Here is an 18,723-nt window from a genome sequence, read left to right on the forward strand (position 1 = left end):
GGTTTCACAAGAAGATTCAAGTCTAGAACGGAGTGAGCTAAAAGAACAGAAACTCTTTGATTTAGGTCGACTGTTATTTTCATTATCGACGACGTAATAGTTATAACGAAGAACGATTTTTATTTCAAACCACAAATCAAAACATAAAATTCAGGCATATCAATTTTTTTCTGGTGCCCATAATTTTACCGATGGACGAGTAAATGCAAGGTTACATTTTGTAATCATCTATTAGCCTAGACTTTATATAAGTATATCTCCGGCCCACTTGATGTAAAATTTTAGTTCATGTGACCCCTGAATCGAAATAAGTTTGACCCCCCCCCCCCAGGCCTAGAGTATTAGAAAGATGGGAGATATAAGTAAGGAAGCTGCGTGAACTTAGGAGCTGCATTTCGCCTTCAGTTTATGTTCTGTTCCAGGAATGTGCGTGTCAAGTGATCCTGTAGCAGTGCTTCCCACATAAAAAAACCTACACTCAAGAAGATTAATTATCTGCGATATCACTAATGTGAAAGCGAACTTTAAAGAAACAGGCCAGAGCAGACCAGACCAGATCAGATCAGATCAGATTAATCAAATACATGATAATACTATCAGTTTTCTACCACGGTTGCTTCAGTTATTCAAAGGGAGCCAACTACGTTATGCGCTAGAGCAAGAGTTGTTTTTCCCGGCAAGACATGCTGCCATCAACGACATTGTTCCAAGAACTTCCCGGGGTTCAGTGCAGTGAATCTGAATCGAGATTCTTCTTTCAGAAGCAGTAGTCAGAAAAGAATGAATACACAGAACTGTCCAGTTGTGTTAATTTCTATTGCTCTTGAAAATTCCAAGCACCAAAAGGATCATTAAAGACAACCGATTCAAACTACCGGGGACAATGGCTGACAGTGTCAACAGATTATGCATTTAAATATATAATTTATTTTTCCAGGTCATTAGAAATATCATTTCGTTTATTCAATTAAATTTTCAATTTATTACAAGGATCAGTGTTTCGCTTATTTATTTTCATTTTATCTGTTTAATTCAATGAATTTTTAATTCAATGAATTTTATCTGTTTAATTCAATGAATTTTATCTGTTTAATTCAATGAATTTTATCTGTTTAATTCAATGAATTTTATCTGTTTAATTCAATGATTTTTATCTGTTTAATTCAATGAATTTTATTAAATAAATTTTATCTGTTTAATAAAATAAATTTTATCTGTTTAATAGAATAAATTTATCTGTTTAATTAAATGAATTCTGTCTTGTTAATTAAATATAGAAATTCACCAAAAAAAAGAGAAACGACCTTTCATCAACCCTTTGACTAAATGACGGAAAATTAAACCCTACTAAGTAAATCGAATATATTCGCATACAATTAAAGAACATCTATACAATTAAAGAACAAAATGTTCCTTTCATCAATATAAAGAATATTACAACTGTATTAAATTTTAAAGTCCTGATGCGCCATTGGAATTTTTGCTAAAATATCTATATAATTCTCCCGGCCTATCAATAAATTGCCCCGTCAACAAAATGGCGGCGGGCTTATTGCACAGCGATCAGCATAGATCGATGAAATTTAAATTCCACATATCTTTGTAAATACTGAACAGAATTGAACCCAGTTTTGGGCTGATGATATTCCTGTTACAGATTCCTCTTTCACAATATTGTAGTTTGCAAATGATTCATAGGCGGTAAGATGGCGCATCGGGACTTTGGTCATACCTTTATAATTCACACGTGATATTAATATATACATAACTTCCAAAAATCTTTTCACTAAAAGATACGATATATTCTGGAGCTGTTTGTTAAGTCAGTACTCCAAATTTGGAGCCTAACATGTATGATCTTGGGTACACAGCCATGCCATTTCCCACTGCACTCAAACATTTCACGTAGCACTCCCAACTCATATGCAACGTAAACAGTATTAGTCAACATTACGGCAATTCTGTTACGTCTATTCGCGGCACAATGATTTTCTTGAAGGCATCGTCATCATCTTCCGTATCCAAAGAAATATAACTCGAAGTACTGTGTCTTTTATCGTACGAACATTCAAACCTGAAGGGTTCATCAACCGATAATAAGTCATTATTGACGATATCTGATCGATAATCGATACTGTTTAACGAGATCGAAGAGTTATTTGTAGTTATCGATGGTTTCCGTAATAATCCGGAATACATGCTATCTTCATATTTATCTGAGATACCCAAAGATTTTACAGATGGCGACCTGGTTCTCAATCCATCGTCGCATGTCTTCTGGTGAAACCTGAAAAAACGTTCAATCGAATTCAAATATCAGTAATTGAGGTATGATAGAGAAGTGTATAAAATGAAATAACACATGATATTCAATATGTGTCGTCAGTACTGTACACTTTGCAGAAAAAATTCATCTATGGTAGCTATAAAGGCAAAATCCAGGAAGACACCTTACTTGCGAAAATGGGATTTTGTTAAATTTTAGACATGCCAGGACACTATCAATTACTACAAGACTAAAATGCAAAACAGATGACTCACACCCTAGTCATTTTTGGAGCGCCAGTGAAAAACGACACAAAAGCACCACGCAAAAAAAAAATAGCTACCCCTTTGCTATATTTAGCAATTTGTTTTGTATTGTATCCTTTTTTAAAGTTAAAAGTGACTTTCTACCATTTGTTCTAACAACTTGGGTTTTATTTAGCCGCCGTTAAAAACTTATCATTACCAATAATGACAACTTTGATTACATTACCTGCATATATTAATCTCCCGTCAACAGGCAAAACCTAGTAACTCACTTTTTTTTTTTATCAAAATTGAGTTAGGACCAAATTTGTAGTTACTAGGGTATGTGATTCCTGTTGTTGTACCAGATATTCCAATCTTTTGATTTTGTAAGCAGTTACACCCATGACACAACCTAGCAACTTCCATTATTTGCCTAGTCTACCACAGCAAAACCTAGTAGTTTTTGCCTTTTGACGGGACAATATCATATTAAATATTATATACTTTATAACTTTTTGTTTTATTCTACCTGATATTTTATATACTTTATAACCTTTTGTTGTATATAGTCTACCTGATTTTTTTTATAATCCATTGCCATGGTGATCTATTATTTCACGTATGTATATATGTAGGGCTAATGTTTTACATTATAACCTTTGCTGACGCTCAAGAAAGAGAAGACAGATAGCTTATGATTTGATATATTTTTCATTTATTTATGTTTGTATGCATTTATATTTACCTTAACATGGCCTCTGGTAGGGCTTTATGGTAGGATTTCTTACCAACTAACCAAAATGTTTTCTGGACGCCTTTTCCCTTAAAACAGATAATTAATTTAAATAACAAGCTATGAAAATATGAACGTTATCACTGTCTGAAAATAACGTGACGTCGTTTGTTAAATAAAACGTAAATAAATTCCTTGCCAAAGATATGGCAGTAAATTTAAACATTACGTGACCACAATTGCTTGTAAGGAATATGGCAGTAAATTTTAAACCAGGAAAATACTGTAAAAAGAAGTGTAATTCCTTTCACAAATATTTTTTTCGGTCGCTTTCTTGTTTGCAAAATCTCTTAAATAAAAGACAAAATCATTGCTCCTATAAAACTAAGTACAATCGAATTATGGACTAGAAACTGACCATGTTATTAGATGAAATTCAAAATTATAATTCACCACATCTATGCAGAATTGTTCAATAAAGAAGCATGCCAATTTTCATGTGGATCAATCTTGAATTGACGGAGCCTTAGGCTTTTTCGAAGAGTGTCACCCCAAGAACAAGAAGAACAAGCGGAGTGGCGGTTAACGACCAGTTCCTGACTCCTAAAAATGGATATTCAACCATAGACCTTGGATCAACATTATCTCATTTACTTTGTAAAATAAACATTGAAATGCATGAAACGCAATTCCTTCAACATTTTAACAAATGTATATCCAAATGTCTCGTGGCTCTTTATTTAAATAAGCATTATGTTAGGTTAGATAAAGAGCTCACAGTTCCCGCGATACTAGTTAAAAAATAGATAATGAAAAAGGAATATGTTAAAAATATATGTCAAATTACTTCAACCTGACCTGAGTTATCGGTGTAGCCTTGATTTTCCATTTTTACGTTAAATCACTAACCACAAATCGTATTCAAATCTGTTGAAATCCTATGGCATCGAGAGTTGATTATTGTCTTGGTCAGTTAATCAAAGTCTAATTAATAAATTTATATAACATTTAAGGCCTAAAGAAAGACCCGTAATAAGTAGATTTAACTTTTTCATAATGTATGTTTAAAGACGTCCTTTCAAATTGTTTGGATCGACATTGTCATGGATTTCTGTATTCTAAACCAGGATGTCATTTGTACGAAACCCTTCACTCCTACATTTATGCATAAGTAACTTACCTTAACGTGAACATTGCCTCTTTGTACAGTTAAAAACCCTTCATCTAAATCTGTCAATGCTTCGTTCATATCAATACTCATGTGTATATGTAGCGCTAGAAGAAAATACAGTATTTATCAGTATGTGGAATTTGAAGACGTTTCAATCATCTATGCCGAATATAATTTGATGGCACAAGTGACCTGTAGTAAATCTAAATCGCTTTGCTAAGAGTGTGAAAATTACGAAATATATTTATTTTCTTAAGAGCTGCCAAAAAATTGCATGGTGTTGGCTCTATCTGAATATGTGACGGGCCATTTGATGATTTAGCACAGCGCTTCAATATTACCAGTTGACAAATACGCATACTCTCCGGGGTGCTCATTTTATAAATCTGATTCCAGTTACAAATTATTATGGTTTGGTTAAAAGACAGGTTAACCAAATCAATCGGGATTAGCCTAGAGCTCTAAATATTTTAACGTAAAACTTTATAACGACAATCCGGGCTACATTGTGTTACAACCACCGAAATTTCTTCTGGGCAATTTTACCAGAGATTAACAGAATATTGCCGAAAAAAACTAGTTGTGTGACAAACGAGGTTATCGAAAATGGCTTCAAACGTGAACATGGTGTCATGTAGAATATGTTAAACATCTGATTCTTTGTTCCACAATAACAATATTTTAACCACCTTTTAATATATTTAATCAACTGTTCGAACATTCAGGAAAGACACACGATCAACGGATTGTTACGTATGTATCAGTTATTAACAAACTGAACAGAATCAGATAAAAATAGACACACTCCATCAAACATCCTTTCGGCTCCATGTGCAGCAATGGCTAGACAAGAGAGTGGTTTCTCGGGCCATTGCTTGGGAAAATAACACGTACGATGGTTTATCAAAAACACTTTATATTTGGTGATCATAAGCGCTTGATGAAATAAATAAATATTTTGTTAAAATGATATACTTTGGTCACGCCATGAAATGTTTTCAAACAATAAATAGGGCCTAAAAACAATTTCCAAACAAATTTATTTACCTTTGCCCATTGATTCCATTCTAGACGCCATATTGACCGTATCACCAAATAAACAATATCTAGGCATGATCTGTCCAACTACACCAGCTGCGCACGATCCTGTATGTAGTCCAACGCGTAGTAATAATCGTTCTTCGGGTAAGTGACGGATCCGGAAGTTGTGCACTGCACTAATTAAATCCAGCGCCATATTGGCTATTTCTCCTGAATGACGTTTACCATTGCGATTGGGAACACCACTAACACACATGTAAGCATCGCCGATTGTCTCAACCTGTAATCATAAACGTCTTATGTACCTCTTTTATGTAGGTCAAGTAAAGTATTGAATATGGTTGATCAGATGTTTTATTTTGATTAGCCATGGGTATATTATATTGGTATATAATATGGATATATACTCTTCAAAACAAGTAGGGGAGAATGAAAGGCAAATACCTATGCAGGTTGTGATATGATAAATAGTCATAGACACTTGACATGCTTTGCGAGTATGTTCACAGATGAAGAAATTATCGCCCCAACAGAGCCACTGAGCTGCACATGCGACACGCAGTAGCGTCATACACGTGGGAGGGGTTCATTGTCAAATTTGACACTTCAAGGAAGGGTTGATGAAAACTGCCGCGTGCTGGTTTATCTATCCATGTTTGCTTTCCTATCGGTTCTTGCATAATATTTACTGTTTAGCGTATCTTTGCTTTGGTGTGTTCGTTTAATTTGATCGGGAGACGTATTCGTCGACGTCAACTTCAACCGACAACACTGCAAGAATTGGCCGTGACACTGCAAGAGGAGTGGGTCAGATTGCCCCAAACATGAATGGACGGTTGATTAGGAGCATGCCACGACAAACTGCTGAATGTCTGAGGATTGGTGGAGCAATTACTCATTATTAAGACAAAAATCAAAAAGTCCATTTTCACTTTTGACGGTGTATCTCTTTGCGAGTGAAATATGTCCATCAGATAAACCGCCCATATGAACTGTTTATGTTCATGTGTAGGCAACTGGCCTGTTTTTAACATACACTGGTTACCTCTAATAAAACAACAGCGCATTTCCACAGTTTTGTATTGTTTCTGAATATCCCCAACTTATATTATAAGATATTATATGGTTGTTTTCTTTCATTTCACAAGATTGAGCAGAATTCGTTTTCTTTAAATAATTTTAGTTCTGTAATTTGGGTCTACAGTGGAGCATAAAATAGATTATATATCAACATAGAAGTAACCTAAATATATCCACGACGACAGGTTGTCAGTCAACAAGAATAATCAACAAATGATGTGCAATGATATTATATTTGTGGCACAAATCAAAGTTAGCTACTACTACAACTACAATCATGGCTTTCTAGGCTGGGATAAACCATACGACATAATACGAAATGCATGTCTTTATTGGGTAGATTATACTGTTCAAGCGAACATTGCTACTTATATAAACAATCATATAAATAACAACAAACATATACCAATAACAAACCGCCTTAAACTTAAACTAATGGGAAAAGCAGATACTTTTTGTCAATACATTCAATCCATGGTTATACATGCAATAAACTTGGCAATCCAATCTGCTCGATTGACCAGTAATCGATAATCAATGAAATGAGGTTAATGCGGGTTACTTACTTTATAAACATCGTGTGTAGCTATAATACCATCAAAAGTTGTGTACAAATCATTTAATAAATCAACCACCTATAACAAACAAAAGGAATGGTGTTTAATGTATAGTCAATACAATGATTCGGGCAGTTTAAGGCTGGCCTTTTTTCTATGGTCATGTTTACAATGCTAAGGCGGAGAACTTGGCAAGGGCAGTGGCGTTTCCATATAGTCCTCATCGAATTCGACCTCTCAAGGGTCCATATGCGTGCATACCAACGTATACATGGGTGGGTCTAGGTTTTTCGCATCTTGTGAACAACTAGATATCACTTTACATGGACAAACGGGACCCTGCTCGGTCCTAACCGGGATTACAACTCCGGACATCATAGAGATTTACAGAAAGTTGTAATCTGCAAGAAGTATTGTCGAATTTAGTGGCCTTCCGAATTCGTACTGTGGATTCCAGATGTATTAGCCGATGATGATAACCCTTACCTGTAGTGGTTCACTAATACTAGCTAGATGTGTAAAGCCAACTATATCAGAAAAGAAAATGGACACCTCATCAAATGTTTCCGGTATTACTGGTCGACCTAATTTAAGTTGCTCTGCTACGGCGCTGTAAAAAGAAAGTTTTATACATATTCAATACATCCACAAGGTAAAGTTATGATCAATAACTAAGCAAATGTACATACAGTACCGGATTTACCGATAGTCTTGGCAGGCTGAAGCATAGGCCCCAAGAAGTATACGGGGTCTCCAGAAGATGTATAATATTACAAACACTGTGGTCTTAACCACCCGTCTTCATCCTCGGCTTTGATCGCTTGTGTTTAAAACACGCTTTCATATACATCTAGTAGTGAGGGTGGGGAGGTTGGGAGGAGCCTCATAAATGGAATAACATAGGGCATCTCCTCATCTAAATCCGACAATGTGTAGATACCTTTGGACAGGGGAAGTGCGAGGGCGGAGACCGATTCGCGTTTTTTTTCTATAGTTACCTGTGCAATGCGTAAATGGTGGGGGGGGGCGGTGTTACGGATTGTTCAGACGAAGCCGGGAATTGAACTCGGGACATTCTAGGTTGTATTCACGTATGGCACCCACACATTACTATAGCAGTCAAGATGTGATTTTCAGAAATAATTTATAAATAATAAATATAAAGACTCTCAGATCATACATAAAAACGTCTAAATTCTTTTCCTAAACATGCTTTTGATTTGGTGATGCCAACGTGTTTTCCCTAATGCCAGGTTCCCACTGTCGTGCGATGCGTTAGGCTATGATTGTCCTGTGGAGTCCACGATCTGCTACTTGCAGATACGATCGGATACATTTCGATAGGGCCCAAATGATTCCTTAAACTGACCTCAATCTACGATAAGACCTGATAGGATCACCACAATTACTCCACGATTAAAACCGCGATTTTAATCGTAGCACGAATCGTGATAGTGGAAACCTAGCATTAGGGAAATGACTATTGTGGCTATAAGGGTTATTTCGTGTTTTGTTTTATTTTTTAAAACTTACGGGGGTAGCATCTGACATAAAAGTCTTTCAGTTTTTAATTTTTCTTGTGCGAGTTCATCTGTTCTTTCTGCTACAAGGTCTTCTAGATTATTACTATAAGCTTCCAATAGTTGAATCATATTATCCATTATATTAGTTTTCCTGAAAACAAACAATGCATGTAAATTGTTCTAAATGTCAATTAAATAAGGAGAAGTCAGTCTCTATTTTAGCAATGCCATTCTTTATGCATGCAACTCTGCACCAACAGGGCTTATGACGAAGAGTCATGCGCCAGGCAATGTACAATGAATAAATGAAATTATTGTGTTTGCCAGGATTGTGGGGTTTCCGCAACGTGTAGACGGAATCTTGGTTTTTCGTCCAATCCGAACGACCAAACGCTCTTTATTGCAAAGCCCCACGTCATGTCCTACACCACCGACAAGGGAAAATCATGCTGGAAACCCCCGAGAAACGTTATCAGTCAACACCGGGATCGAACAGCAGATCTCCTCGTCGTTGAGCTGTAGCCTTACTCCCGTGGCCCCACAATATAGGGAATAAACAGGGAATCTCTTATGAGTCCTTTTTGATATGAAAAAATATCAACACAAGTCGATAATGTAAAAATGAAAGAGGCTTTGCACATTTTTTCATATCAAAAAAGACGAGTAGAAGATTTTATTTATCACCCACACAAATCAATAAATGTAATTCATTAGATAGATGTATGGCGATATCGCTCAGTAGAACATAAACGTTATCACACAAGCGATATCTACTGTGTTATTGGGTAATAAATTACCTTCCGCCATTTAAGTCTATTAAATGCTTTCTAATTGATCTAAAATCTGGACGCTGAGCAGCATCTTCATTCCAACACCCTTTCATTAAATTAACAGCAGAATCATCTGGCCTACAATCTGAGGGTATAACAGGACGGTACAGTGGCTCCGTCTTTTCCTTAACCTTTTCAATAATATCTGAAATGTTGATATTAGAATTCTAAAAAACTATTAATATAAAATGGGTGTTTCCTGGAATTCGCAATCAACTTAAACTAGATATTCCTCATGCTATACATCGACTTTCAGATCATAGACTATTTTCGAAAATAATCCCAAAGCAGCGCTTTAATAATTGATGCTTGTCAAATTGTTCTTCCACCTTGTCAATATATAACCTTATGAATTAAGCCTTCTATTAGTCCCACTGACAATGTATGAGCATGTGAAACAGAAGCATTTACAGACATATTCCCTCATTGGGTGAAGAAACGTTTAAACTCATGTAAATTTATGCATAAAAATACAAATATTTCGATGATGCCATAATAGTTGATAATGTGTTTATGTGTATAAGTAAGATCATTGTAATAATAAAGTGTGTATGTGTATAAGTAAGATCATTGTAATAATAAAGTGTGTTTGTGTATAAGTAAGGTCATCGTAATAATAAAGTGTGTATATATATAAGTAAGATCGCTGTAATAATAAAGTGTGTATGTATAAGTAAGATCGTTGTAATAATAAAGTGTGTATGTATAAATAAGATCGATGTAATGATAAAGCGTGTAATAAAGTGAGATCGCTGTAATAATAAAATAAACAACATAACTGAGAATGTAACCAAAGTAAAACAAAGTTATGGGTATTTACCTGTGTACGGAAGGGTGTTGTAATAATAAGGTAAACAAGATTCAGAGTATTTACCTGTATAGGTATGGGTATTGTAATAATAATGTAAACAACCTATTACAAATTTAAGAGTATTTACCCGTATAGATAAGGGCATTATAATAATATAAACCACGTAACACAACTTTAAAGGCATTTTACCTGTATATGGAAGGGTGTTGTAATAATAAGGTAAACAACGTAATAAAATTTCTTGTAATATTATAGAAAAACTATAAACATCGCCTTTCTGACTTCCTTTCTTCGGTATTTTACTCATTCGTAATAATTCTGGTGCTGTCCACAGCAAACCTACAATGACATAAAGGAAACCATTTTAAGCCACGCTAATTAACAAGGTTTATTTCTCCATCGGTGTGTTGAGATAACCTGACAATAATTTATCTATTTATCTCATGATTCTTAATATGTCGTTTCTTAGGGCCAAGCAGCTTTGCTTAACACGATACTGGTGAAACAGTACGGAAAAATGTCATTATAGAGTTACTAAAATTCAACTGATCAATTCTGAATTATCACAATCCAAGCAAAATATCTAACACATTTGGTTGAAATGTAAAAATGACGGAAAACATGAGCAAACAGATACGGTTTTGAGATAAAGTGTATATTCTTACGTTTGCTATAAGCTTGCTCGTCTTGTGTATCTGTTTTGTCGGTTTTACCCGTAAGGGCTCCAAAATCCGTGATCTTAACAACCCATCTACTGTCTATTACACAATTACTGGATTTTAAATTACCGTGAGACTTTAATGGGCATTTATGGATGTATTCCATACCCTGAAACAAAGTGATGCATATTATTATAAATGTATATCATTACTTATTTATGAATGTACGTTATGCCACGGAACAAAGTGGTGTAGTGTGGTTCTCCTGCACTTACTATTGGAAGGGTCGGTCCAGATTGTATGCAAAAACAATGTAGAGTGATATGTCAAAGGATATTCAAAGAAATTTTAAAGACCCGACAACGTTCCAGTTTCAGTTTCAATCATTAGTAGCTGCTCAACAGAAACTCAGCTATTGTCTAATTAAAAAAAACAAAGAAAGAAGAGTGATATTTTATATACCTTGGATATATCAATAGCGAAAGACATTTTAAACACCCAATCTAACTTGATATCATCGTTCTCTAGTACATCCTGAAACAATATACAAATCATTTTATGATCAATAGAACTCTCGATGGGCTCGTGTTGTAATTTGTTTTGTTTGTTTTCTTAAAAAAAATAACAACATATTTTAAAGTTTTAGATACTCTCGACTTGTTTAAAAATGCTGCAAGATACAATAATTATTAATTATACACTAATGAATTTAATCGAATCGACCGATAAAATTCTAAAATCATTATAATTGGTCTCGTGGTTCGATCACTAATGAATTTAATCGATTTCAAAATCATTATAATTGATCACGTGGTAGGCCGAGCAAGTTCCTCGGGATTTCCTAAAGAGATTTCCTCTTGTTGCAGGACATATTAGCGTCTAGTTTTTCAGATGGTATGAAAACCCGAAAACCCGAGGTCCCGTGTAAGTCTTGAAGGTGGAATTCGAAGTAACAGTAGACCGTATAACCGCTGTCCGAGTAAAATTTCGTTATGTCACGATGTATATCCGACTTCATCAGACCTGTGCGTGGAGAAAAGAGCGATAATAAATCTCATTTCATTGTTTTTCATGAATAACATGCCTTTGATAATATCTTGATACTGTATTATAAGGTATCGTAATCGACAAGGTTTATAGTTGGTCTTCTTAATTGAGCATTACATATTTAAGTTGTAACCATCGATTGTATTTATTGATCGTAATATATCATCAAAATACCCTGTTACGAACGATCATTTGCGTTTATCTCACTGGGATGTTACTTCTTTAAGTATAGTACTTACTCGTAGACTGCCTTTAGCACAGTATTTATATAAAATATAGCCAGTATCACTATCTAACCTAGCTCCTACAAACTGGTTTAAATTATCGTGACGTAATTCCATAATCTACAAAGAAAAACACAGAATAATAAGTGACATTGTGTGGTTTGAAATTAAAATGGAGTATTTGTATTTTAGGCATAATACAAGTTTACTTTATATCTAAATCACTGCATGAACCAAATAAATGATAAAACTAAGATTATTATGTAAAAATGACTTACTCTAGTTATATTTAATTGGATTTATTTTAATTTAACGAAATATCAAACCATGAATCATGTATAACTGTATTAGTTAAACGTAATATAAACCATGACTTACTATATTTAAATCGTCTATGATTGTATTAGTTTAACGTTATATTAAACCGTTATTTACTATGTTCAAATCATCTATAATTGTATTAGTTAAATGAAATATAACAATGACTTACTATATTTAAATCATCTATAGATGTATTTATGACAACATTAGTTAAATTTAATATAAAACCATGACTTTCTATATTTTAATCCATCTATTAGTTAAACCATGAAACCATGATTTACCATATTTAAATCATCTATAATTGTATAAATGTATTATAAAACCATAACTTACTATATTTAAATGCATCTATTAGTTAAATGTATTTTGAAGCCGTGACTTCCTGTATTTAAATCACCTATAGTTGTATTAGTTAAATGTATTATGAAACCGTGACTTACTTTATTTAAATCGTCTATAGTTGTATTAGTTAAACGAATTGATCGACCTTGTAGTTGTTTGACAGCTACGATAGAACCCTGAAATGATAATATGAATAAACGTGAGGGTTTTGAATGTGGCAAAGAATACTCAACCATTATGGAACACTGAATATCACTTATATATAAATACAATTTTATATTTTGCTACGGTATAACATCTCTAATATTATTTCGTTTTTGACTTGGTCCGCAATTTAAATATTCATACATCATCATATTTGTTTTTTAGATACAATAAAAACTTACTTTGAATTGCCCAACTGTTGTAAAATAGCGTGTTTTATCCAGACTCACATTTGAACCAAATCCCAACGTAGCGACCGTCTCCTGCAATTATTAGTAAATATTACATAATCATAAAATATATAATCAGTTAAATGAAACGAAATGAAATGAAATGAAATGAAATGAGGTTTAACGTTCTAATGTTCTGCTCCGACTGGACTAATGAAGACGGGCATACGCCATACAGTGTGCTACGAGAGAAAGTTTACCCAGACAGCGGCGCTACGACCTACTCTAATATCGAATTCCAACTGGCAGGGGATCTTTAACATGCACGCCAATTTTTCGTTCCGTCCGAACGACTATACTTTGTCCCTTGCCAGGCCCTCGGTTCTGCACAACTGACAAGAGGAAACCACGACGAAAATTCTCGATGAACTGTCTCGGTCCGTTTCATTCCTGATTCATTATCATCCATATCATGGATATTCAACAAAACCTGACAGAACACTCTTGTTCGATTCTAGACCAAGATGTAAACAAACAAATGTTGTGCAAAAGTCGGAAAATGGTTAAGATAAGGAACTGCTATAAATAGACGAATTAGATTAATTCATCAATAAAGGGGAAACAGTTTATAGTTTTAATCTTTCTGCAAGTTATGGGAAGATCGTGTGCTTAATAAGATTTGTCTTTCAAGGGAAACGATATGATGTTCTGGAGCTGGTTTGATTTGCATAAAGCGTTAAAGGGAAAATTCCCCAGGTTTCACCGGATAACCGTTTATAAAAGTAGAAAGATTGAAATAAAAACATTGAGCCTTTTCGATTTATTGTTATAACTGTATGCGTGGCCAGACAATTTGGACGACAACTTTTTACCATAACGTCAGCAAGCATTGTAATGGGTCTAGGATAAAAGTGTCTAAGAGGCTTTCTGCCAGTTTTATTCGGAAAATTATATTGATACTATTATAGATTAATTTGTTCTTCTGAAAGTTGTCATTGTTTCCATCCTATTACGTTAAAGTAGCCGCGGTTGCTCAGTGAGTAAGGTGCTGGGTCACTAACCAGGAGATCAGGGGCTCGATCCCGGCGTTGGCCTCGAAAGCTCACCGAGATTTTCTAGTGTGGTTTCCAATTGTCAGCAGTGTCGGAGTGAGTGCCTGACAAAAATCCAGGATCCCGTGTGCACGTAAAAGAAACCTTGACATCTGGAATTCAAATTAATAGTAGGCCGTAGTGCCGCTGTCCGGGCAAATCTCCCTCATAGCACACTGCAGTAGCCCAGTCGGTGCCGAAAAGTAGGACGTTAAGACCTATTTAATTTCATTTATTATTTTGTAGTTAATTATACAGCCACTCACCATTCTAACTAAACGTCGTCGTTTTGGTAAATTGTTCTGTGTATTATTACTTGTTGCAGTTGTAGCTGGCGATATTTTTGTTACTTTGTCTCGTCGTAATTTGAGTTCCGGTCCATTTCTACCCCATAATCTGTTCACCGTCTCCTTTTTGTGGTGACATTTTCTGTTAATATATTAAACATAATGGAAATTAGCCATGTAAACTTCATAATTAAATATAAATATACAATGGCATCTGATGTTCAAGAAATATTTAAAATACTCTGGAGAATGAATGGTTGGGGAATAGAATCTAAATAGAAAGAAGGTTTATATGAGGCGGGGATGGGGGTAATTGCGTAGCTTGACGCTGATGGTGTTCATAACCCTAATGCCTCAAACCAAATTTGAATTGAAAACAATCCGTTAAAAACTGTAGGCACTATCACGTTCAAAAGATTTACAGAAAAGGACGCGTAACTCTGGAAGGGAAGGTAGCAATTGATAGGGTGCAAAAACTGTAGAGCGTTAAACTCTATTCTATGTGTTGTATATCAATCATATAATCGCATGGACGAGGTCCCTAGACAAACAGTTGAATCAGTACGTGTATTCTCTAGTTATTTAATATAATAGACGTAATGCTTTATGTGATTGTTGAACTGCGAAATATGAATCTATTTACGGCAGACCATAATCAAAATCATACTCTTGATAATGACTATGTTTAGCCCCTGAGTAACAACATGACTGCGGCCATGATGATTGATGAATATGTTAGCCGAGTTCAATAGACGCTTATTTGATACAATAACAACTTTATATCAAACATAATAAAAATCCAATTGTTTAGCGGCGTACTTTGTTGGTACGCCATTGTTTTACTTTTTGTCCAAATGTATTTTTGAACATTGATCACCATCAAACATATTGCTACAAATCAACTGCAAAGTTCCTAGTTTTGTTACTCCCCAGAAATGAGTAAGACGAAAGCTCGCTAGCCTGGAGGTCGTGGATTCGATCCCGGTGTTGGCGGTGAATGTTCATCGGCTTTTCCAGCGTGATTTCCCATCGTCAGTGATGTAGGGCGGAAGGCTTGACAAGGACAGCTGTCTAGTCGTTCAGATGGTACGTTAAACCAAGGTCCCGTGTACACATTGGCGTGTACGTAAAAGACCCCTTGGCAGTTGGAATTCGATATAAGAGTAGGCATTATGTCTGTATGGCTATGTACGTCTTCATTAGCCCAGTCGGAGCAGAACAGTAGGACGTTAAACCCCATTTCATTTCATTTCATGCACACACTCCTAATTCTTTATGGGTCCATTGTCATAAAACATGTATTTGCTCAGCTCAATTGTACTCAAATTTCAATCCGCTTTTGTTGATGCTCAAAGTAAATTATGCAATTCAAAATAAGATCAACCGTTTCCCCTTTGAAATATTATATATTACATCAATACGGTGCTAGGCGTGGGGTGAGTTTTAAGCAAAAATTGAGTAAAAAAGGTTTCATGACTCGGGGCCTCGTAATGTTTATTTTTGTATTGAGATCAACATACTCACTTGTATAATAAGACCATAAATATGATGACAGCTACAGTTGATAGAGTTCCTATTACAGAACCAATAATAACTCCTATGTTACCTACAACATAAAGTAATTATTATGTGGTAATATTACTAATGACCAAATAAATAATAATCCAATATTAATGTGCTTAGATGACATTAGCATCTAGTAAGTCGGATTGCATCACTATCCGAAATATGGGGGAAGCTCACTAGTCCGCGGGTTCATTAGTCCACCGATATCTATTATAGGGGTTGGGTTAGGGTTAGGGTTAAGGTGCACTAGTCCGCGGGTTCATTAGTCCACCAATATCTATTAACAGGGTTAGGGCTAGGGTTCGGATTATGTTTTTTGATACCCATATTTATATTATTTCTTATAGCGGCGGACTAGTGAACCCCTCTTCCGAAATATGGAGCAAAACGTTGTGTTATTTTAAAGATGCCTTCACACGTACAAAGTGTTTGATTTGATGATAATAATATGGTCTAGAGTCATATTTAAACTCATATTTAACGTTTGCCTCAAATCATTTTAACTGGAAGAAAAAGTACATTCTAGCTCTGCCAACTTCCGTTTCCATCGTTTAATCGCAAAGTCTGCAGTACGTTTATGTCTAGCCATTCGATCAACAAAACCAAGCGCCCCCTACACCATTCAAATTGACAACAAGAGACATGCAGGCCATTAGTGATACACTTAAAGTTTAGTCCTGTGCGCTCTTGATTTTCTGGTACGATTGAGTATCTCTACTTTTCATTAACATTGACCCTATAAATACTTTTGTGGGAATGCATCTTGAAAAGTAAACACAAAACGTTCAAGAAGTTTAAACAATTTCTCACAGCTTTATTCTGAATTCTAATTTTAAATTTCATTTAAATCCAATATTGGTTTACGATATCAGTGTTTCAAACTGTCGAAAGATAAAATTATCTTATGTAATGGGTTAAATCATTAACAATTTTAAATGCTCTTCTTCGATGAACATAATGGCTTACGTGTGAATTTTTTTTTTTTTCAACCGTAATAAATATTACATAATTTACATAATGTGTTTACTTCGTTTGTTTTGTTTGTTCTGTATTTCGAAATAGATTTTCTTTGTTTTCTAGTGTTATGGAGATTCCAGAAAAGATATCTCTGAGTGACGTAATCATTGACTGAAATAGTTATTTACATTAACCTTTACATTGTTCTTAAACCAAAACGGATACAGAGAGAATGTTTTTAGATCTCTTTTAGTGTGTGTCATGAATGATTACGTTATCAACTTACTTTCTGTGGTGCAACAATCCACGGGCAAAGTACCAGACGGCCAATCCATAACGTCAGAGATGTAATTATATCCCTCAGTGACCATACCTATGACTTGATGTTCATTATTTTGGTAATGGATGATACTAAAACATGGCTCCCTGACTCCTCTATCGTCATATTCAGCAGGACCAGTAAGGAAATCGCTGTCATCTATGACAAAAGAACAAAACTTCGAACATCAAAATGATTTGACTTGTAACGAAGACGTTTTAAATACGATTATGATATTGTGATAATCCCCCAGTCGCTAATCTAATTATTGCCTGTTGCCTTCATTGATTTGTAATACATTAACCGTCCTATCAGTACATTAACCTGGTCAACACGCAAGCATGGATAACGACGTTAATCCCAAATATTGTTTTTATTAATTTATCAATCTGTGTAATCCATTAACGCTTGTTCATTTATAAACATGTTGATATTAATTATAATATTCACTTCATTTAACTTCAAATTTATTTCAATATCCCTTAAATTTAAAGAAATGACACGTTTGATATCGCACACTGCTGTAGATATTGGATATTAACTGTAGTAGTGGTAGAAGTAGTTGTTGCTGTAGTTGTGGTAGTAGATTTAGACGTAGACGTAGTAGTAGTAGTGTGTTAAAAAACTAGCTGGGTTCCATAACTTAGTTCAGCAACTGACTGATAATACCTTAATACGTATTATTTATGTTCAAGTATATATTCAGACTTCAAGAATCAGTCGATGTTGGTTAAACCCGAAGAATAATATTTGTATTTGAGCTACAGTAATGTAGGATAACCTGAAAATGGCATATTTGTCGATATCCTATACCCTATAGATTTCACGGATCAATTGTATATGATACATATCATAAACCACATAAAATAAACCTCTGACATTAATGTCAAAAGCAATTGATAGCTTCCCTGCTAGTTTTAATACACGTCCTAGACATCCGTAAACACAGATTTATATGTGAATTGATCTTTTAATACACCACTTTCACTGGATGTATTTTCACTATAGTTCAGTTCTTTCCGTTAAATCCGGAACTAACAAATTTGCATACCACTAAAATATCAATGGTCATTAAACGTTGAACTAAGACATTTAATTCCTTTAAAGGGTGCACCAACGAGTAATCAGTCTCGGCTTCTTTTTTTGGGCGATAAATATTCCAAATTTAAAATTATTTGCTCTTTCGAACACAGAATACCATTCGAAAAATTACAAATGTCAATCGTCAATCTCCATCAACACAGCAAGCGTCAAATGCGTCAGTATTATGAAC

The 18,723-nt window shown here is 34.8% G+C and overlaps 1 protein-coding gene across 1 annotated transcript; it reads right to left on the bottom strand.

The window, feature by feature from the left end:
- Positions 1–1,307: 1,307 nt before the first annotated feature.
- On the bottom strand, positions 1,308–17,543 carry LOC126825312 (retinal guanylyl cyclase 2-like). Its single transcript, XM_050554902.1, has 17 exons — positions 17,418–17,543; positions 16,133–16,214; positions 14,588–14,750; positions 13,243–13,323; positions 12,955–13,032; positions 12,206–12,310; positions 11,382–11,453; positions 10,926–11,088; positions 10,450–10,599; positions 9,417–9,594; positions 8,630–8,770; positions 7,583–7,706; positions 7,106–7,174; positions 5,466–5,739; positions 4,428–4,522; positions 3,260–3,336; positions 1,308–2,287 (listed from the first exon to the last, which is right to left on the bottom strand). The coding sequence occupies exons 1-17, from the start codon at positions 17,500–17,502 to the stop codon at positions 1,951–1,953; spliced, it is 2,274 nt and encodes a 757-aa protein (XP_050410859.1). The 5' UTR covers positions 17,503–17,543; the 3' UTR covers positions 1,308–1,950.
- Positions 17,544–18,723: the final 1,180 nt, after the last annotated feature.

Source organism: Patella vulgata, chromosome 6, assembly GCF_932274485.2.
Source record: "Patella vulgata chromosome 6, xgPatVulg1.2, whole genome shotgun sequence".
NCBI classification, from domain to species: Eukaryota; Metazoa; Mollusca; class Gastropoda; family Patellidae; genus Patella; species Patella vulgata.